Source organism: Notamacropus eugenii, chromosome 1, assembly GCF_028372415.1.
Source record: "Notamacropus eugenii isolate mMacEug1 chromosome 1, mMacEug1.pri_v2, whole genome shotgun sequence".
NCBI classification, from domain to species: Eukaryota; Metazoa; Chordata; class Mammalia; order Diprotodontia; family Macropodidae; genus Notamacropus; species Notamacropus eugenii.
In genome coordinates, this window is record NC_092872.1 from 611,024,863 (window position 1) to 611,047,218 (window position 22,356).

Genomic DNA, 22,356 nt, shown 5'->3' on the forward strand with positions numbered 1-22,356 from the left:
GGCGGGAGGCAGTGCTAGAGGACATCAGAAGGTTCCTCCCAATCCTAAAAAACGATGTGGGTCAGAGCAGGTGACTGAAAAACCAGTCTTTTCTCAGCCCCTCACACTGTGCAAGGGCATTGCCGTGACAACGCTAAGAGCCAGCAAGCAGGTGTAGATGCCCTGGCCACGCCCGTGGTAGATACGGCGAGAGACACGATTGGTGGTGGGGAAAATTACCTCGGGGAGGGGACAGGTAGGTGAGAGAAGGCGTAACGGGAGGAGCGAGTTTGGAGACTCATTCTCCTTCGCTGCCGTGGGTTCACCTGTGCTGCTGCGTCTGCAATCCTAAGGTTCAACTCCTGGCTGGGGAGTCCCAGGCAGAGGACCGAGCGAATTCGAATTCTAGAGCATCTGGCGGGGGAAACGGCAGCGGCGTGGAAAGGGACCAGTTTTGAGAAGGTAAATTCTGAGTGTTCATGAGTCCCTAGAGGACGGTCTGAGAAAGATAGAAAACCTGAGCGCCTTTGGGCGAAGTGGTCCAGGGGAGTTGCAACCCCATTCCAGCGGGACATCCCGAGCTGGTTCTGAGTCCAGGAGGTCCAGGGTGTTGGGGTGAGGGAGAATGGAGGGGGTCTTGGGCAAACGCGCTGCTTCCGAACCGGACTGCTGGTGAGGCGGACGTGTCTCTGGCTCTACTCCCCTGACCTAGGAACATTCGGGCTCCTCAAGAACGCCTGCCTCCCGAGTGTTCTTACTCTTGGAAGGAAAGAAAACCCCTCGCCCTTTAAATAAAACTAGGGCTTAGATGTTATAGGTAGGGGACCCTGTGTGTCTCTCCCTTGTTAATCAACTTTTTTTTTTTTGGTGCGGAGTCACATTTGATGATTGACAGGTAATATTTCTAGGGTCTCTGAGTACTGGATAGCTCCTGGGTACTCAGTAAGTTTTGAATAAATGCATTTATCACACAGAATAATTATGAAAATTAATTGGATTTAAACCAGCTTCAAAGATTATCCAGCTAGAATTAAAACTCGATGTTTTTAAACAGATATTCATAGTTTATCAATTCAAGAAATAATTTATTAAGCATCTAGTAAAATCCATTTGAGCAGCCTGCGTAGGCTGCACAGTAGAATGCCAGGTCTAGAGTCAAAAAGACCTGAGTTTAAATCCAACCTCAGACACTTACTTGAACCCTGGGGCAAGTCACTTAACCCTGTTTGCCTCAGTTTCCTCATCTCTAAAAATGAACTGGAGGAGGAAAGGACAAACGACTCCAGTATCTGCCAAGGAAACCCCAAATGGCATCACAAAGAATTCATTTCACAGGACTGAAATGAAATGACTGAGCAACAGCAAAAACAGCTTTAATGGCAGGAAGAATATGTTTATAAGACCTTTGAATTTGAGCAACATTTCTATTATGTCTGGACACTATAGAAGAATTACTCTCTAATTTTACAGGTGAGACTTGGAATCCATCCAGGCAGTCTTTAGCAATATGAATGGAAAGGCTTGTGTTCATTTTTTCAAGCTCTCTGTCCTTTTCTTCTGCTGTACTTTTTTGTAGGACAGAAAATTAAATATTTGGAGGGGTGTGTATCGGTGTTTGAATGTTTTTTTGGATACTTGGGACTATACTGGTATCAGTAAGAGCTTAGTAAATGCTAATTGAATGACATATACTGTACTAAGAAAAAAACTTTTAAATGGTCTGAGACATGGCAAAAAATTGTTTATTATATCAATTTTTTTGAAATGCACATGGAGCAGTCATAAAGTAGTGATTTGGAAGGATGAGAGCAACCAGAAAGCAGATTAGATTACATGACTTTTTACGTGTACCTTACTTAGGAAAGGCTGTAGGAAGAAGGGGCTAGATGGAACTAGAATTAGCTTTGAGAAAAAGTTGACTTGTACATCAGAGTTAGCAGTGCCTTTCCCTGTCTCTATACAGCAAGCTGCCACCAGAGAAGTGTGATTTTTCTAATCTGAAAACAAAAAGATTTTATCTCATATTAGTTTTTATCATAACACTATTATGTTAAAAGCCATGGAGTACAAATTCGCTTTTAGCATTGTATATTAATTCAGATCAAATGCCCTATATAGTTCAGTCTTTATTTGGTAGAAAGGTCAATAGTGGTTGATTATGATTGCTGTATACATTTTTGGTTGGGAATATTTATAGTTAATTACATTTATGAATAGGAAAGAATGATCTAAAAATCTGTGAAACAAGCTTTCCCATATGTAATTTGCTACTGCCAAAATCTTAGTCTGTACTGAAGATATTGAAACTAATCATTGGCGTGGCTAGGCTGATCATGTTTTTCCTGTCTTTATATTACTACTTGCACTGATAAGTAAAATAGCTTATCTCATTGGATTAGTCATGAAATGGTTTAGTTATTTTATACATACAGGTACAGTCTGAATAAGAATCTAAAACTTTTGTACTCAAGTACAAAAGAAACATGTATTGGAAGTGATGAGAAAAGTGTCTATGTAGCATGCAGAGCACTATTTCTAGGATGTGGCAGTAAAAGTATTCACATGCTCCCAAAACACGTCTTTTCATAAGCCCATCTGCTTATCTTTCCATTAAAGGAATAGTATTTGTGCTTTAAGCAAGCTTCTTTTGCTTGGTTAATTTTAGAGGTAATATGTAGGAGACAGCATTGTCCTGTAGCATTCCTTATTGGAAAACAGATTGTTTGTGACTATCCAACATTTATTAACTCATGTAAGCGTTTGAATGAAATGATAAATTGGAAAAATACCATTTCAAGCCAAAAGATCTACTTAATCCCCTATGTGTAACTAATGTCTGCTAATTCCTCCTACAGTGACTCTATTATACTTTGATCTTTTTTTTCTGGTCAGCATTTGGCATTTTATTATAAATCTACAGTATCTTAAACACATCTAATAGCTTAGTTTTTAAATTCTGGGTAGTGATTGAGCAGATTAACCTGGGCCAATAGCTAAATAAGTGTTTGTTGAAAGTATCTGTGGTACTAATCAATTCTGCTTCTTATCACAGGACTATTTGAAATAGAAAAATGTCATTTTGGTTGCTGAATCGAGTTTTCAACCACATGCTACAAAGACCTTCTTGTAGGTATCTGACTCCCATTGTTCCTGTTCAGTTTCTGAGTATTTCAACTCGCCAACTTTCTGATGCCAACTTTCATTCTGTATCTTTTCCTGATACAGAGCATCCACGAGTACTAATTACAGGTTGGTTTTCAGACTTTTTGTTTCATTCTTGTTTTCAGTCATTTGTGTATTACTATATAGTTATTTAATTTTTCTTCATATTCTCCATATAGACTGCTAGGTGATGCAGTGGATAGAATGCTGGGTCTGGAGTCTGAAAGACTCATTTTCCTGAGTTCAAATCCAGCCCCAGACACTTACTAGCTGTGTATTTAACCCTGTTTGCTTCAGTTTCCTCATCTGTAAAATGAATGGAGAAGGAAATGACAAATCACTTCAGTATCTTTACTAGAAGAACCCCAAATGAGGTCATGAAGAGTTAGGCATGACTAAATGACAGCATTAACAAAATTAATACATTCTTCACCCTTTACAAAACACTTAAATTTACATTATCTCATTTGATCTTCTCAGCAACCTTGTGAAACAGAGAAGACAAGTCTCTCAATTTTTAAATGGAGAAACTTGAAATTCAAGGGGAAAGGATTTGTCCATGATTCCAATGTTAGGAAAGGACCCAGATGGAACTTCAACCATAGCTCCTTTAACTCTGAAATTCAATGGTCCTATCTCTATGCCATATTAGATGACATTGATTTATAATGCTATTCATGTGGAGTTGAATTTGGTACAAAGAGGACCTGGTGTGGTAAATTCTCCAAGAATAATTAAGCACTTAAAAACTAAAGGACTTCATAAGACAAATATCCATCTAAGGTGTTTGACTGCTTGGACCCTAAAAATTACAAGTTTTTCATAAAACCATATAAGTCCCGTGGGTATCAATACCTTTTGTTTGTTAATTATATGAATCAGAAATATTTTTCCAAAATTTTAGTTACGTAAAAATAGTTATGCAGTTGGAAAAGGACTTGCCTTTTCATTATTTCAATTGCCTTATTACATAACAACATAATGTTGGCTGTGTGATCCTTAGAGCAGGGATTTAATTACTCTGGAAGACATGGTGCTTGAGAGGGATCCTGAAGGAATCCAGTAATTCTAAGACACACAACATCTAGGCAACCTGCAACCATTGCAATAGCAAAGAAATGGGAAATAGAATGTTGTGTGCAAGAAAGGCACCAGTGTGGCTGGGGTGTAAATTACGTGGAGGTAAATAGAATGCAAGAAGATTGGAAAGGTAGGGAAGACCCAAGTTGGGGAGAATGTTAGAGGCAGGCCACAGAAGGACTTTACATTTGATCCTGGAGATGATAAAGAACCACTGAAGTTTACTGAGTGGGGAGAGAAGGAAGAAATGATCCATTATAATCCTCTCCACAAAAGGAATGGGCAGCTAGGTTGTACAGGGGATAGAGGCTAGGCCTGATGTCAGGAAGACTCATCTTCCTGAGTTCAAATCCAGTCTCAGATATTTAGCAACTGTGTAACCCTGAGAAAGTCACTTAACCCTGTTTGCCTCAGTTCCTCATAGGTAAAATGGGCTAGAGGAAGGAAATGGCAAACGACTTTGTTTTTGATATTGTGTTTGAGATGCCTGTGGGACATTCAGTTTTGAATTTCTAATTGGTAATTGATGATGCAGTAGCAGAAGGGACCCTGGGGCTGGATAAATATATCTGGGAATCATTTTCACAGAGATGATAATTAAACTGGTGAGAGAAAGTAGAGAAAAGATAAAAGGGCCCCTGGACAGACTCTTGGGGGATACCCACATTTGGGATAATGGTAGGGATAATGCCCCACTAAAAGAGACTGAGAAGGAATGGTTCGATAGGTAGGAGAGCCTGGAGAGAGAAGCAATGTCTCCTGGAGAAGAGAGAGTATCCAAGGGAGGAGAGTGATCAACAGCGTAAAAGGCTGCCGAGAGGTCATGAAGGATGAGGACTCTCAAACAGCCATTTGATTTGACAATTGAGAGGTCTTTATAGCTTTGGATAGAGCATTGTTGAATGATTGGTGGAGAATAGTACAGGATCCATGGAGAACTGCATTCCTCTCACACCACCAGTCCTGTTTCCAGTCAAATCCCCAAAGCCATCATTCCTGGGAGCCACCAAGATCTGACCACTGCTACCAATGGGCAGATAAGTCTAAACCCCTCAGGAATAACAGTGCTCCTCAGACCACCAACCCTGCTGTCAGCTTAGCCCTGGGGAGCAGCCCTTGCAGACATGTGACTTGTCAACTGACCTTTCAAACTAAATGTAATGCAGGAATTTCAAACTCAAAAAGTCCAAAAGCGTGTTCCTTATCTTGCATTTCACTTGTTCTCTGTCGCCCCACCTAGTTTCCACTCTCTGGAACCCTTACCAGTTAAACTCATCGTAATCTCATCACCATACTGATAACTCAAGCCTTGATTGATACCACCTTTCTCCAGCACCTTTCCCCTCTATTTCACAACTGACCCTCTGCAGGGGTACTGCAGCTCCTGCCTTCTTAATAGCCACATCTCCTGAAGACCTGGAAAAGAAAGTTCTCACCACCAAAGTCCTTGACACTATCAAATGCTTAACAAAAATGAAATAACTGCTATGCCACTATACACTATACACTGTGGATTACTGGGCTTTTCTAGCTAACCTGCAACTGAAACTTCCAATATTGCTATCTCTGCTCATTATAGATTTTGAGTATTCAGGGACCTTTGCTTTTCTGTTTTATACAGTGCTTTTTTGCATGATAATATATTGTACATAATAATATAGTGCTTAATAATTATAAAGAATAGACTATAATAAAATAATATAATAAACTAAGCAATAGATAATAATAAAATGAACAATAATAACATAGTGCTTAATAAATGTACCCTTGATCCCCACCTGTTCTGGTTTTTCCAGCAGATTGTCCGCACATCATCCCTACTTTTTCTCTCTCATTTTCAGTTTCTTTCTACTGGATTCTTCACTCCTACCTGTAAACAAGCCCAAGTCTCCCTCATCTTTAATAAAAAAAAACAAACCCTCACTAGATACTAATAGCTATTAATCTATATCTCTCCTCTCCTTTTGTTAAATTCCTTGAAAAAGTCGTTTACAATTGTTGCCTCCAAAATCTCTCTTCTCACTCTTTTCTAAACCCTCTGCTATCCGAATGAAACAAAACCATTTATTAAGCGCTATATTATTGTTTATTTTATTATTATTTATTGATGAGTTTATTAGTTGGGGACATTAGTTGGAGCAACTGTTTTTTACCATAAGGTGTTTTGACTCTTCATCCTCCTTAACATGTTTGATACATTGATATTCTCCCTGAATTCCTACTTGAAATGTTTTCCTTTGGCATTTATGATTGTTGTTGAATCATTTCAATAATATCTCACTCTTCATTGACCACATTTGAGGTTTTCTGGGCAAAGATACCTGCGTGGTTTGCCATTTCCTTCTCCAGATCATTTTATAGATGAGGAAATGAGGCAAACAGGGTTATATGACTTGACCAGGGTGATACAGCTAGTAAGTGTCTGAAGCTGGATTTGAACCCAGAAAGATGAGTCTTCCTGACTCCTGGCCCAGCATTCTATCCACTGCACCACCTAGCTGCCCTACATTTATGATACTAAGCATTTAACAAGTGTTCATTGACTGATTTTCTACTTTTTCTGACTTTTCCTATTTCTTTACTTTTCCTCCCCTGCTTCTTAACTGAGTATATCACCTGAAGATTTGGTCTTTGTTCTTTTGCATATCTATATACTATATCTATAGAACAGATAAAGTTAGTAACTTTGGCTACTAACCTATAACTGGAAGAAACCTTAGAAGTCATCTAACATAACTCCTTGATTTCACAGTTGAGGAAAATGGGGTTTAGAAAGATGGTTGCCGAGGTTTATGCTGCAATTAACAATGGCCTTAGAACTGGCCTTAGGACCTACATCTTCTGACTCAGTTAAATGCACTTTCTGTAAAAGCAGAACAATTTAATGTGTTTCTAAGATATGGCCTAGTTCCAATGTCTTATTTCCAAACGCTTATAAGAAATCTCAACCTGGACATCTCATTGTCAATTCTAAGTTGGTGTCTCAAAAATCAAACTTACCATTTTCCCATGCCAACATACTTTCCCTTTGGCCAATTTCCTTTTATCTGTTATTGACACTGCTATTACACTATTCTTCCATTGGACTGTGGTGGATATCTTGGACTTTTGGAGTCTTCTTTTATTCTCTCAGTCCACTCAATCACCTGTTAATTCTTCCTTCAAACACTCAGTTTTATTTCTTCTCTTTTTTCATTTCCTCTACCCTACCAAACTGCTTTTGTCCTAACAATTCTGTAAGAGATAGTAAGAGCAGTAGTGTTTTCATTTTATAGAGGACAGAACTGACATAGACTGTGATCTCATAAGTATTGAACAAAGGATTCTAACCTACTTCACATATTTCACTATAATAGCATCTTTTCCATGATGGTAGAGAATCTTATAGTGGGACAGTTATAAAATAGTTAATATTTAACTTTGGGATGTGAATTTTCTTAAACTTACATTTGAATGTACATTGGGTAATGTTCTGGAAATTCACAACACTTTAAAACTTTGAAGTCACTTTGTGCATACATGAGATTCTAGGAGATTAAGTTTTCCATTCTACCCCCATATCTCTCCTTGCTTTCCCACTCCATGAAGGGACATTGTTTCAGAATTTAGACTAGTTCCCTAAGCTTACCTATCTGGTTCATATTTACCCTGGATTGAAGGAGATAAATGTTTTAAATGTTGACTCTCAAGTAGAAAGTGGTATGAATTATGTTAACTTGGAATTGTGTCTAGCCTGCTTAATTGTGGGTCATAGTGAACTTGGACTTGGAATCTTGAAGACCTGGGTTTAAATCCCAACTCAAATTCTTATGTGGTGTAGGACAACTGTCTAAGTCCCAGTTTTTCCAACCGTTAAATGGAATAATAACGTTTTTGTAGTACCTTTCTTATATGGTAGATATCAGGCTCAAATGAAATAATAGATGTTGAGTGCTTGGCAAACTTGAAACCAACTCTATAATAAAAGCTGGTTATTATTTTTAATGAGCAAAACATTCTTAATGTAGATATTTCACACAACGGTAATTAAAAGTTGATTGAATTTGAATTTAATTTTCAATTCTGTTTTCCTTTTTCATTTCAGGGGGTCTTGGACAACTTGGAGTGGGACTTGCTAAACTTTTAAGGTAAAGAAACCCAAGAAATTAACTCAGGCTAGATTACATTTTTTTTCTCTTGTCTATTGTCCTAGATAAATTGTTGGGTATTGTTACTTTGGATTGCTTATCTAAACTGGAGTAAAGAAAAGGAAAGTATAGACACTTGATTGAAGAAAAAGTAGAAATGGAGCAAAGGAAAAAGGAGGAGCAATGAAAAAGATGAGGAAATGTATTATTTGGGATAGAATTGGATAATTGTGTGATGAGAGAAATCAATATATCATTTTATTAATAACTAATTATTAATTTGTGACCCATCCAGACCCAACTCCTGAAAATATCAGTTGGTCTCTGAAGGACTTGACTGAGTAATAAGATTACTCCTAGCCCCCTGGGACCTCACCCAACAGGAAACCTAATTTCTGTTTAGTCTATGAACCAAAACCAGTCTGGGTGAGCCTTTGCCTAGGAAAGGAACTCCCTGTCCTTGATCCCTTCCATTAGAGTTAAGGGCAACCCAACTTATGAAGGTGAAAAGTAGTTGGGGAAGTCCAGATGGAAATGGCTTCCTCTGACCAGATGGTGCCTTAAGGCTGTTGAATTTCATGATCAAGCTCAGCTGGAGTTCTCATTAAATGTCCACCAATCAGAGTTGAGTTTCATTTGTCAAGGGAGTTCTCTGTCAGAAGGTACACACCTGATAAGGTCTTTCTTGGTGTCTGATTACTGAAATAAATTGATCATTAATTTATTGATTACAGGTTTGCCTAATTAACAAATTGGTAACTAATTACCTAGAAACTCAGTCTCTTGGGGTTTTTATTCATCACAGTGGAAATGGAGCATTTTGGATGAAGGAATTTCTTAGGCTACAGAGTAGACAGAGTGATGGACCTGAAGTCAGGATGATTCAAGTTCAAATTCCTCCTGACCCTTAGCTATGTGACCCCAGGGAACTCATTTAACTCCTCTTAGCCTCAGTTTCCTTATCTGTAAAACAGGAATAATAATTGAACCTTCATCAGAATTTTTATGAGGGTTAAATGAGATACATGTAAAGTGCTTTGTAAATCCTAAAACACTATATAAATGCTAGCTATTATTAATAAAGATGGATTAGAAGGGGGATGTCAGGACTCTCCTAAAATTTGTAATCTTGTTAAAATGAATGTATTACCTGAGTTCAAATCTGGCTTCAGACACTTACTAGCTATGTGACCCTGGGCAAATCACTTACCCCTAATTGTCTCAAAAAAATAAAATAAAATAAAATAAAATAAAACGAATGTGTTTGAATAGTAATGTAACAAAGTATATTAGGTAATCAATCAACAGGCATTCCTTAAGTGAATAAAAAAATCCCTAGGGGCAGCTAGGTGGTGCAGTGGATAGAGCACCAGTGCAGGAGTCAGGAGGACCTGAGTTCAAATCTCACCTCAGACACTTGACACTCACTAGCTGTGTGACCTTGGGCAAGTCATTTAACCCCAAGTGCCTCATCCTGAGTCATCTCCAGTCATCCTGATGAATATCTGGTCACTGGATTCAGATGGCCCTAGAGGAGAAGTGAGGCTGGTGACCTGCACAGCCCTCCCTCACTCAAAACAAAGTCAAGTGCAAGTCCTGTCATTACTCTGATGGCATGGTCTTCTATGGCAATGAAGGACAAACACACACACACACACACACACACACACACACACACATCCCTATTCTCAAGAATCTCGCATTCTGTTGGGAATAAATATGTGCATATAGAAGGATACATAGAATAAATAGCAAAATAATTACAAGATGCCTAAAAGGTAGTTCGTGAGAGAAGGTGTTTTAACAATTGGGATCAGGAAAGACTTGGTGTAGTAGTGAGATGTTTGAGTTGTGTGTAAAAGAAGGAAGGCAAAAATTCTGTGACCCAAAGGTGCAGGAAGCATGCATTTTGGGGATGAGGGATGGATAGTGAATGTAGATGGAGTGCCATATGAAAGGAACAGGGAGAAGGCAGATTTGGTTGGGTCATCAAGCTCAGAGAGGGGTGTAGTATCCAGTGAGGCTGGAAAGATAGATGTGGGCCAGGTTATTGATTTGCTTGCTTTTTTTCAGTCATTTCAACCCCATTTGGGGTTTTCTTGGCAAAGCTACTGGAGTGGCTTAGCATTTCCTTCTCCAGTTCATGTTCCAGAAGAGGAAACTGAGGCAAGCAGGGTTAAGTGACTTACGCAGGGTCACACAGCTAGGAAGTATCTGAGACCAGATTTTAACTCAAGCCTTCCTGATCCACTGTCCTGCCACCTAGCTGCCCCAGGTTATAGATGGCTTTGAAAGCTTCTCTTCCCTTCCCTCCCCCCTAAAAAAGAAGAGTTTATTTTTTATTCTAAAGACAATCAGAAGCTACTCAAGTTAGTGAGTAGGGGAATGACATGGTCAGATATTATGTTTGAGAAAGGTGATTTTAGCAGCATTATGGCAGGTGTACTGAAATGGTGAAAAACTTAAGATGGGGAGACAAACTAGGAGATTTTTGTAATTGGAAGACAAGAGGTAATGAATCCTGCACTAAGGTAGTAGTAATGTGAATAGAAAAAATGGGACAGATTTGAGAAATGTTATAGAACTAGAAAAGGGCAGTATTTGGCAACTGATTAGGTACGTGGGCCGGCAAAAGAGACAAAAGTGGGATGCTAAGACAGGTAAGAGAACTAGAAAAAAAGGTAGTGTCACGAAAATCCAAAGAGGAGAGGATATCTAGAGGGAAAAGGTGGCAAATACAGTCCATAGGTCAAGAAGAAGAAAGACTGAGGAAACACCATTAGATCTAGTCATTTAGAGATAGTTGGTAACTTTGGAGAGAGTGGTTTCATTTGAGTGATGAGATCAGAAGCCAGATTACAAAGATCTGAAGAATGACTGATAGGAGAGAGAGTCGAGATAGCTGGTGTAGGAAGCTTTCTGAAGGAAAGAAGAGAGATAGAGGAAGATAGTTTGAAAGAATAATAGAGATTAATGAGTGGTTTTGAAGAATGAGAGAGTCAAGATATGTTTGAAGGCAATGTGGAAAGGCAAAATAGAGGGGCAATGATTGCGGGGAGCAGTGTTGGAAAAGATGTTATGAAGGACACATGTAAGAGTTGGCTTTGGGCAAGGAGAAGGGTTTTGGGGCAAAGGAGGAGTGTGGAGAATGATAGATATCAAAGAGCTTTTAGATAAAATGGAGGGAGAGAAGTTGGAGTTTATGGTGAATGACCTTAATTCTCTCAGTAAAGTAAGATAAGATTATCAGCTAAGTGGATGGGGGAGAGACTGGCTTGAGGGGAGAAGAGAAAATTTAACATCTTTTGTGAGTGAGATGGGGAGTCACTTAGAGAAGAATTAAAAAAAATGCTTTTGCAGTAAGGGTCCAACTGAAGTTGGGTAACAGATTTATAATGCATTATAACCGTCATTAGGTGGCTTCTTCCAGCTCCATTCAGTAGCATCTGAGCAGGAAAGCAGAGGCAGATGGTGCAAGTAATCCAAGGCTGTGGTTTGATAGTTAGTGAAGGGCAATAGGATAAAGAGAGAAGGTATTCGAGAGTAGAGGACAGTCTAGTTGAATTACTAACTACTGGTTTGAGCCTGGAAGAGGAAAAAAGTGAACTCGGAGCAGGGTAATGATTTGACAATGATCTGAGGGATTTGGAGGAATTAAAAATTGATATGGACAAAGAATATATTTAGGAGGAGTGACATATAGGAGAGATGACAATAGGAATTTATGATGAGACAGAAGAATGTTAGTTTTTGATTAAGAAAATGGAACATTTGTGAGTAACTATGATATCTAGAGTATGAATATATCTAAGGTGAAATGCAGGATTAGATAATAGGATTTAAGTAGATTGAGGAATTGGAGATTAGGGAATTTGAGAGCATTTTCATGAAAATTGAAATCCTCCAATATGAGGAGTTGTGGAGAAGAGGGACACAACCATTCAAGTGCTGAATTTCTTGAAAAAAGGAGAGAGAATGACATTTGTACAGAATGAACATTAGCAGGGAGGTTGTTGAATGATCTTGACAAAAGGAGAGGGTGGAAGTAGTGGTGGGGGAGAGAAGAGAATTTCAACTTCTCTAGAACCAGTGGGTCAGGGCATGTGGATGAGGGGATAGACAATGCAGGAGCTCATGACCAGGACTGTGGTGTGCAGGAGTTGTCTGTTGCTACAGAGTTGTCTGTAGGAAGTACTTGTACTCAGTGATAAAGTATGAGAGGAAGAAGTCTAAAATAATGGGAAATTTGTCCATGGAATTCCAGAGGCACAGTGGAAGAGTATATAGGATTAGAGTGGTACATGAACAGGGACAGATGATGAAGATGGAGATGAGAGAACAAAAGGTAGGGGGTTGAGGATTAGTTTGCTCCTTCTAGGTAGCCAATGATTAAATTATGTTGGGGAAGGCAGAATAAGAGGGAGTTAGAGTTTGCCAGTGGGTGGCAGGTGAATTGTAATTCTCACAATTGGTTTTCCTTCCAGGAAACGATTTGGAAAGGACAATGTGATATTATCTGACATTAGGAAACCTTCTGATCATGTTTTCTACAGTGGTAAGAGACTTGGCAAGCTTATTTTGGAGGGGTGGGGGTAAAAAGAGGAGCTATTTAGCTGTTTGTCTCTCATATTTTCAGTGTGGTTAAATATCACATAGAACTTTGTAATATATAATATTATAATATGCGGTATTATATATAATATATACTATATAGTACTATACGTAATATGTAGTAATAACATCGTAACTTTGGGTAACCTTAAACTTAGTTTTAAGAATGAATGGGTCTGCGGAATTTGACACATTTTTGTCACGTTTCTATGAAATCCTGTCACTACCACTGTTGCTTCTTCAAATGGTAACAGAATACGACAATTCTTTTGAATTTGGCTGGTGTCTGGTCATGGTAAAGTTTTTAGGATTAAAATCCAGTGGATTTTATGCTCTTTGATTCCTTTCATTGATTATATTAAAATTATCTTTGTAGGATCTGAGTTAGTAAAAATGAAGGGGAAAAAGGTTTCTATTACGAAGTAATGGCAGAAGAAATGTAAAATTGTAAAAAAAAAAAAAATGTAAAGCTCACAGGAGCTGTGCAACATAAACTGTGCAACATAAACTTTTGTCTGACTGATGTTAAAATTTCTGAGGAAAGATCCACCAGAGCTTCCCTTCTGTAAGGATCACATTGAGCTTCACAGAAGTTCATGTATATTATTACCTGAATCTTCTCTACTTTTATGTAAATTCATTATTGTCTTTTATTCTGTGAAAATAAAGATTTAACACTTTATGAACTAAGCACTTGTTTATATTCTTTGACCTTACTTTTTTCCTATTAAAAAATAATCTTAGTTTTCTGAATATCTTTTGTTTTCACAATACCCATATTTCCAAACATGTTTTTCCTTCTCCTTTGTTACTTGTTACATCCCTTGTAATAAAGATTTAAGAAAGTAGGTTAAAAAAAAAATCAGATAAAAATTAACCAAAAGATTCCCATTCCTAGTCTCTCACTTTTGCCAAGAGAAGGGAGATGAATTTTCCCACTTGGGGACCAAGCTTATCAACCTTAATTTTTAAAAGGCTTTATATGTCAGAATAATGTGGTTTATAAATAACTGCTCACTACAGATATGTATTTCTGCATTCAAGTATGTAGTCTTCTCCTAGAATGTATTTTTTCCCAAGAGTTTCAGCACTTGAAGTAGACCTTTAGACTGAGATCCTTGAAATATATTTCTATTTTTTCTTTTTAGTTAAAAGCAACAATTATTCATTTAAACATTTTATTAAGGACTGTATGTTGAATATTGCTAAGTTCTGAGGAAGATACAAATAGTCATGGCTTACAATTCAGTACTGGGATATGACAAATTATTACAATAAAAACATAATACATAAGTTCATTAAAGAAGTGCAGATAAAGTGCTGTATGAAATAGGAGGGAAGAAAAAAAATGAAGCTTTGTTATGGGAGTGGGAATAGAATAGAATTAGATATAGGATATGGGAAAAGAATAGAATTAATAGAATGGTGGCATAGAGAGGAGGGAATGCACACAGACAGTATTTCAGGGGTAGAATCGATAGAGTCAGTAGAAGTTTATGAACTAACAGCACTTGGATATGAGAGAAATAAGGAAAGGGAAAGAGTCAAGTAAAATATCAAGACTTTTTGAACTTGGGCAACTGGATAGTGTGGTACTTCTGACGTAAATAGAAAAGTCTGGAGGACAAGCAGGATTTTAGGGAAAGATAAGCTCAGGTTTTTGAGGCATCTTTGGAACATGAGAATGAGGTACTATGTAGACAAAATATGATTCTGGAGCTGGAAAGCCTAGGCTAGAGGAAAAGTTTGGGATTCAAATACATAGTGGTGGAAATCACTTCGGAGTAAATGAGATTGTCAATGAAAAGAATATAGACAAGAAAAGAAAGATGAGGATGGATACTTGGAAGCACCTATCTTTAGTGGCTTGGGAGACTCCTTAGTGACTATTCAGTCATTAAGTGAAGGAGACAGTAAGTAGAAGTTCCAGAAAAGAGGAAATAAGAGAGGAAAGACTATCCAGAAAAGGGGGAGGAGGGAGCCAGCCATTTTAGCTGTTACAGAGAGATCTAGGAGAAGATTAAAAGAAGTCCCATTTATTTGTTTTAAAGTCATTTGGCACTTCAGTTAATTGGTGAGGAGGAAAGCCAGATGTCAAGGGGTTTAAGTGACTGAATGGTGAAGAAATGAAAGAAACAGATGTAGAACAATTTTTCAAGTTTATCAGTGAAAGGGAAGCAAGAGATAGGACTGGAGCTGAATGGGATAGAAGCTAAGGTGGAAGAGTTTTGGGGTTTTTCTTTTTGGGTTGGGGAGACCTAAGCATGTTAGCAGGCAGATGGGAAGGAGCTAGTGGAGGAGAGACTGAGAATGAGGAAGAGGCAGTGATTGTTGGAGCAAAGTTCTGTAAGAGATTGGAGGGAGTGGGATCAAATCACAGGTAGGGTTTAGAGAGTAAGGATACATTTTCCTATGAAAAAAAGCAAAAAAAAAAAAAAAAGGGAATAAACGCTGCTGCTGAGAAATTTGGAAGCAGCAGAGAAAGACAACTGAGGAAGCTCAACTGAATGAATTAAACATTTTTTCCATCAACAAAAATCTCCCTTCTCTTCCTTCTCTCTCCCTTCCCCCAGTCTGAGAAAGAAAATCACACCTGCTACAAACATCCTGCGTTGTTAACAATGAGCTGCTTGATAATCGTTTTAATAAACATAACCTGTGGTTATGAGTTAATATATAACTGCCAAGTAACTAGTGGAAATTTGTAGTGTGAGAGGGTCAATAAAAATGAAAGGCAGAAAAAGGCAAGGTGTGTGCTTGGGTCTTTTTTATATTTGTGATTCAGTCATGACATTCTAATTTCTGCCTCCACTGTAGGGCCATTTATTTATTCTGATATCTTGGATTATAAGAACCTTCGGGAAATAGTGGTAAACAATCGAATCACATGGCTCATTCACTATAGTGCCCTGCTAAGTGCTGTTGGAGAAGCGAATGTACCATTGGCAAGAGCTGTAAATATTACTGGTAAGCTTGCTTGGGTTTTGTCCAATATGATCTGACCATTTTTTCTAGTTCTTTGATCAGATGAGGTTTCTTTAGATCCTGATAAATATTGTTTGTTTCAGGTTTGCATAATGTTCTGGACATCGCAAAAGAACACAATCTGCGACTCTTTGTGCCTAGTACTATCGGTGCTTTTGGGCCTTCTTCCCCTCGGAATCCAACCCCGGATCTCTGTATTCAGAGACCCAGAACCATCTATGGAGTGTCCAAGGTTCATGCAGAGCTCATAGGAGAAGTAAGTATTGCCTGAAACAAATACATTCTATGGGTAGAACCCTTTAGAGCTCTTTCTTAATTTTTTGGCTTATATTTTTATTATATATTAAAAATATTTATATTTTTATTATATGTCTACATTTTTACTATAAATTAAAAATATACTTTGTATTTTAAATTTTTCCATTGAAACCCTATTCCATTGCCTCATACTGGTTTAGAGATGACTGGTTCCCTGAAAGATAGACTAGCTGTAAACTTTTGGCAATTTGGAAAGGCTTCAAGTATTCAAAAGATTATATGTCTGTTGTCCAAGAACTAATATAACTAACTTCAGAGATGTCATCAGTAAGTTATATGATGAATGTCAGGTAATTCTTTTTTCTTTTTTTGGAGGGATCATAGCAACTCTTGAAGATTATTTATTAAATTATAGTTAGGTTGTGATCTGTATGGGTGGAGGAAATACCCACACTGGTGAAATAAATCACAGAGCCTTAAAGTATTGAAGTACTTTAAATAGTTAATGATTCATATTTAGGGAAGAAAACAAAATATTAACATTAGTTAAGCTTTTGTGTAGACTTAAATGTTTACTCTCAGTATAGGCCTCTTGGATTCTAAGTCCTCTTATCTAGTCTGTTCCACAGATCTGTTTTACTATTTTTCAAGAACTATCAAATAATTTTCTTTATAGAGTACATCTGATATCATATATAGTATCAGAATTTTAGAGTTGGAAGATCTTAGACGTGTATGATCTTAGAGGTCATTTAGTCCAATGTCCTCATTTTATAGATGAAGAAAGTGAGCCCCAGATAGCTAAAATGACCTTGATTAGGTTTCTCTAGAAACTCAGATTCCGAAATACTCTTGATACATCTCACATGTGCAGCCTTCCTGCTGCAAATATAATAAATTATAAGGCTTCAGGACAAATCAGTACTAGTGCTTCCCCATAAAAGGCTGCAGATTCCTACCATAAAACATAAAATTTTTCTTCCTTTTTGGAGTATTTTCAAAAAGAGAATATTTTGCTATTTTATTTCTCATAGAAATTATAATTCTTTGTGATGACAAGAAGATGTAATGTAAAGGTAGACTGCTTTAACCTCTGTGTTTGTCATTAGAAAAAAGTTAAAGTCTTTAAGACTTTAGTTTAGTCTCAAATACATTTTTCTTTATTAGGAATTCCACTCAATATTTCGATGTATAAAGAACAACAGAAAAGGCAGATTGAATTATTACATTTAGAACATTTTTAAAGATAATAGCATGGAATCTTATATATCACCTTGGGGAAAGTAAGCTATTTCTTTGTCAGGTTTCTCTAAAAGATTTTAGTTTTTAAAATTCTTACATTTCTTTTTCAGTATTATCATTACCGGTATGGCTTAGATTTCCGGTGCCTGAGGTATCCTGGAATCATTTCTGCTGACTCCCAGCCTGGTGGAGGAACAACTGGTAAATTTTGCCTCTGTTTCTTAGTGTCCAAGGCATATTTTTAAAAAAAGCTTTCTCCTAAAGAGTTAAAGTCACCTTGGGATCAGAACTTTCATGGGGAATGTAAGAGTGTCATCTCTCTATAAGCTATAATGCATTTTATTTTATTTTGATAGTATTTTGTTTTCATATAATAGCTACTTCCTAGTAAGCAATAAACTGCTTCACTTTAAATGAAAGTTCCCTTCACTTAAAAAACAGTTAAAACAGTCTAATATGATTATGATATGATTTTTGACAGTATATATAACTTTGCACTTTGATAAGACACATTGAGACTTGACTTCATGGTGATGTCATTTTGTTCTTCTTCAAGAATGAAGGATAACAACCAACCAGTTTTTACCATACCTTAGTAGGAAGGAATTATGTTTTAACCTCAAGTCATCTGGAGCCAACATTAGCCCTTGTATCTGGTCTGAGTTTTATTGTCATTTAATATTTACATTATGACTATCCTTTATATTTCTTGGGTTCTTTGCTCTATATAAGTTCATTCATGTCTCACATTTCTCAGAATTCTTCATGTTGTATTCCTTATAGTGCAGTAATATACCACATAGTTATATACTCTAGTTTGTTGAGTTACTTACTAGTTGATAGAAAAATGTTGACAATTACCCTAGTAATGTATTATATTAACATGTCTTGTTATTATATTAATATACTTCTACTCTCATGACCATCTGTGGTGCAGTTGGATGGGTATGAGCTGGTATTTCAGTATTTTAATTTGTATTCCATTTTTAGTGATGCGAACGTACAATCATAATGATCTATTTTGTCATTTATAATTTTCTCCATCCTTTTTAATGAATTTTTATTGTCAACAGAGTTGTGAAAGACAATACTCTTCTAACTTTCCTCTGATTTCTTATGGCATGACCTTCATCATGTTTGGAGGGATTTATTGTGGTTTATAATATAAGATGTTGGTCTAAACCCATTTTCTGCCTTTTTTAAAAAAAGAGCAGTTCTTGTTCTTAGGTTTATTGAACCTTTAGTATAGGCTAGTTGGATTCTAGGCCCTCTTTTTCAGTCTTTTCCATTCATCTACTTTATTATTTTTCAAGCAGTACCAAATAATTTTCATCAGAGTACAACTTCCTTTTTTTTCTCCATCTGTCATCCTCAAGGAAATGTCCTTGACATGAGACTCTGATGGAACCCATCTATCATAAGCCTGTTATTGACTGTAGTGCATTGCAAATTCTGCCTATAATATCTCAAGTTAGCCACACTTGTTGCAAACATATGGGACCAATGGTGGTATGAAAGATCTCTACTATTCTTTGAATGTAGCCCAATATTATGCTTATTAATGGAGATATACTGCATTATAATTGATTTTGCATAATATTTCAGGAAGTTCATTCATGAAAAGTTTTGTTTTTATGTATTCAATTTAACTATTAAATAATGGGTATGATCAGATTCCATTTCAGGAATCCTGGTAGTATACTTGATAAAGTTATTCTGTGAGTGACTTAAAGTAGGTTTTAATTTTAATACTTAAATAATATCATGAACTTTTTTAGAAGGCAAAGTTCTTGTTATCTCCTAAAATAAAAATCAACTAATGTGACTCCTCTTAGATTATGCAGTTCAGATTTTCCATGATGCTATAAAGAGTGGCAGGTTTCAATGTTACCTGAAACCAGACACTCGGCTTCCCATGATGTACATTGATGACTGCCTTAGAGCAACACTGGAAATCATGGAAACTCCTGAAGATTCTCTCCCCATGAGGACTTACAACATCGGTGCCATGAGTTTTACCCCTGAAGAGCTGGCACAGGAAGTTGTTAAGCATGTACCTGAGTTTCAGGTCACGTATAATGTAGATACAGTTCGCCAGGCCATAGGTGAGTACGCTGCTACAACTACCTAAAATAGTCAAAACTAAGCTTCTGTTTTCAGCACTTGTCTCCTCATAGCTCAAATGAAGCTCAGATGGCTTTAGGTGGTACGGATGAGTTTAAGTTAGTGGAGAGCTGTAGAAATCGGTGTTCTTCCTCTCAAGATCATTGTAGCTAGCGCCTAGAGGTGCTAGTGGAGGAAGATAATCAGCTTTCTAGTAGAACCTGTCAGAGACAACAACTGTATTTCCCCCTAAAGTTTTATAACATAAGGTAGGTGAAATGATGAAAAAAATTGAGGCTAGGATTAAATATTCCTTGTAGTGCTATTTCAAAGAACTGGTTTGTATTTTACTACTTCTAAGGGCTGGTTATTTTAAAATTAAATTGTATATAAAAGAAATGGAAATATGTCATATGTTTTGAGTTGCCATTCTATGTAGTGTTAAGAGGAATAACTAACATTGGATGGCAGAGCCATAATCCAAATACAGTGTTAGGCTAGAATATTAGGATGAAGGTAATAAGAAGAAATTCAATACAAAACACACACACACACACACACACACACACACCAGTTTTATACAAGTTACAAAAAAATCAATTTCCCAACTACAGGGGAGTAAGTTATAGCTAAACAGTGGTTGGTTTGGAAAAGTTCTAGGGATTTTAGTCTCTCCAAAATCAAGATGAGTCAATTTTTTGCTATGACATCTAAACGAGCCATGATCTTAGACTATATTTAGAGAAACATGATGTCCAGTAGAGGAAAGTAATGGTTCTACTTTATTACACTCTGGTTAGACCACATCTAGATAATTGTGTTCAATTCTAGATGATACATTTTAGGAAGGACCATATGGATGATTTGGAGTGCATCCAGAAGAGAGCACTGAGGATGTTTAGGGGCACCAAACTCATGCCATCTTAACCTCTTTGAAGGAACATATGAACATTTATCCTGGAGAAAAGAAGGGGGCAATACCATCAAGAAGGGCTCATGTGGAAGGAGAAATAGACTTACTGCTTGACCCCAGAAGGCAGACCTGGAAGCAATGAGTGGAAGATATAAAGGCAGATTTTAGTTTATTATGAGAAGATAGTCAATTAGAATGATTCAAACATTGAACAGACTGCATTTTGTGGTTTATTGTTCCTCATCACTGGAGGTCTTCAAGCAAAAGGGAGCATCACTACTTAACTAAGGTTGGATATCTTGGTCTTCAGGTTCCTATGAAAGAAGGAATTCTGACTGGCAGCAGCATCTTATTTTAATAATAGGCTTCTATAACTTATAAATGTGACTATCTTATGCACATGTTATACTGGTCTTTTGCATTTTTCTCTTTCTAGCTGATAGTTGGCCAATGAATTTTGATGATAGCAACGCTCGAAAGGATTGGGGATGGAAACACTACTATGATCTTCCAGAACTGGTGACAACTATGTTCAATTTCCACACCTCTGAGTCCAGAGCTGCTCATGCCAGTTAAACAAAAGGAATGGATACTGAGTTCCCAGGGAGTGTGAAAGAGAAATTCTGAAATTAGTTTGCCATGTTTTGTAGCTTGTACATTATTTGGACTGAAGGATTGTAGTTGGCTCTTGGGTTTAACAATATTTCACTGCTTGGTAGGAGACTTCTCAAACCAATTGCACAGTATTTTTGAAACAGAGGTTCTTAACCTTTGTGTATATCACAGACCCCTCTGGGAAGTCAGTCTGGAGGATCTTATTATCCCCTTGTCAGAATCATGGTTTTTAAATGCCTAAAATAAAGTACATAGGAATTAAAAGAAAACTAATCATTTTGATATTTGGGTGTACTTTTTTTCACATTCAAATTAATAGATTGAACTCTATAGATATCTATGTATGGTTTTCATCACATTTGAGATAAATAGTTCTGATTTATAGGAAACTGGAGTGTCACTGTTTAATATTTGGGATTGTTTATTTGATTTATGTTTTAAAGTAAAATTTTTGAGTAATGAAACAGTTTTCTGTTTTGGATTAGAAACATCAGCAATTATTAGTTTAAAAGACTTGTAAATAATACACATATTTAAAAGCTTTATAATAATTTTGTGACAGAATAACAAGAATCGATTAAATTTGTATATCACTTTTAGGTTTACATAATGCAAATATTATCTTCATGTTAGGAAACTGAGCCCCTGAGAAATTAAATGACTTGTAAATGACTTGTCCATGGTCACACAGCTAGTATAGGGCTTGGAGTAGCTGGCCAACTTAGGTCTCATGATTCCAAAGGCAATAATCTTTCACTATGCCATGCTCCTTTTTAGGAAAAAATGGCAGAAAAGATTTGTATTAAATTCATATTAATTCTATATGAAACAGAAGATGGCTTGATCATATGCTACTTTAAAAATTATTTCTAAAACACAATTTCATTTTTTGTGGGAATATATATCTGTTTCCTGAAAAAAAAAATCATCCCGGCAGGAAAGAATTTCACTTTTATTATTTTGGCTGATGTTTTCAACTTTATTAGGAAAAAAAAACAAGTTAGATGGGATTTCATTGAATGAAGGAAGGAATAAAAGTGTTTATTATATGCAAAGCACTGTGGTAAGGGTACGGGGGATACAAAGAAGTAAGGCAGTCCCTGCTCACAAGAAACTCATATTCTAATGAGAGAAACAACATATATAGGTTTCAGAAAAAGCCCAATGGTCCTTAGAGTACAGCAGCAAAGCTGATGGTAATGACTTTTTTTTCATTCAACAGAATTGGTTTTGTATTACTTTGCATTGATGACTTTTTTATTTTTACATTACATTCATTTC

The 22,356-nt window shown here is 36.8% G+C and overlaps 1 protein-coding gene across 1 annotated transcript; it reads left to right on the top strand.

Moving 5' to 3' along the window:
* Nucleotides 1-217: 217 nt before the first annotated feature.
* Nucleotides 218-21,539, top strand: LOC140520712 (L-threonine 3-dehydrogenase, mitochondrial-like). The gene is made up of 9 exons (XM_072634848.1): nucleotides 218-441; nucleotides 3,032-3,228; nucleotides 8,306-8,348; nucleotides 12,833-12,903; nucleotides 15,777-15,926; nucleotides 16,028-16,200; nucleotides 17,555-17,645; nucleotides 19,280-19,549; nucleotides 20,897-21,539. Exons 2-9 carry the CDS (start codon nucleotides 3,051-3,053, stop codon nucleotides 21,034-21,036), a joined length of 1,116 nt encoding a protein of 371 aa, XP_072490949.1. The 5' UTR covers nucleotides 218-441; nucleotides 3,032-3,050; the 3' UTR covers nucleotides 21,037-21,539.
* Nucleotides 21,540-22,356: the final 817 nt, after the last annotated feature.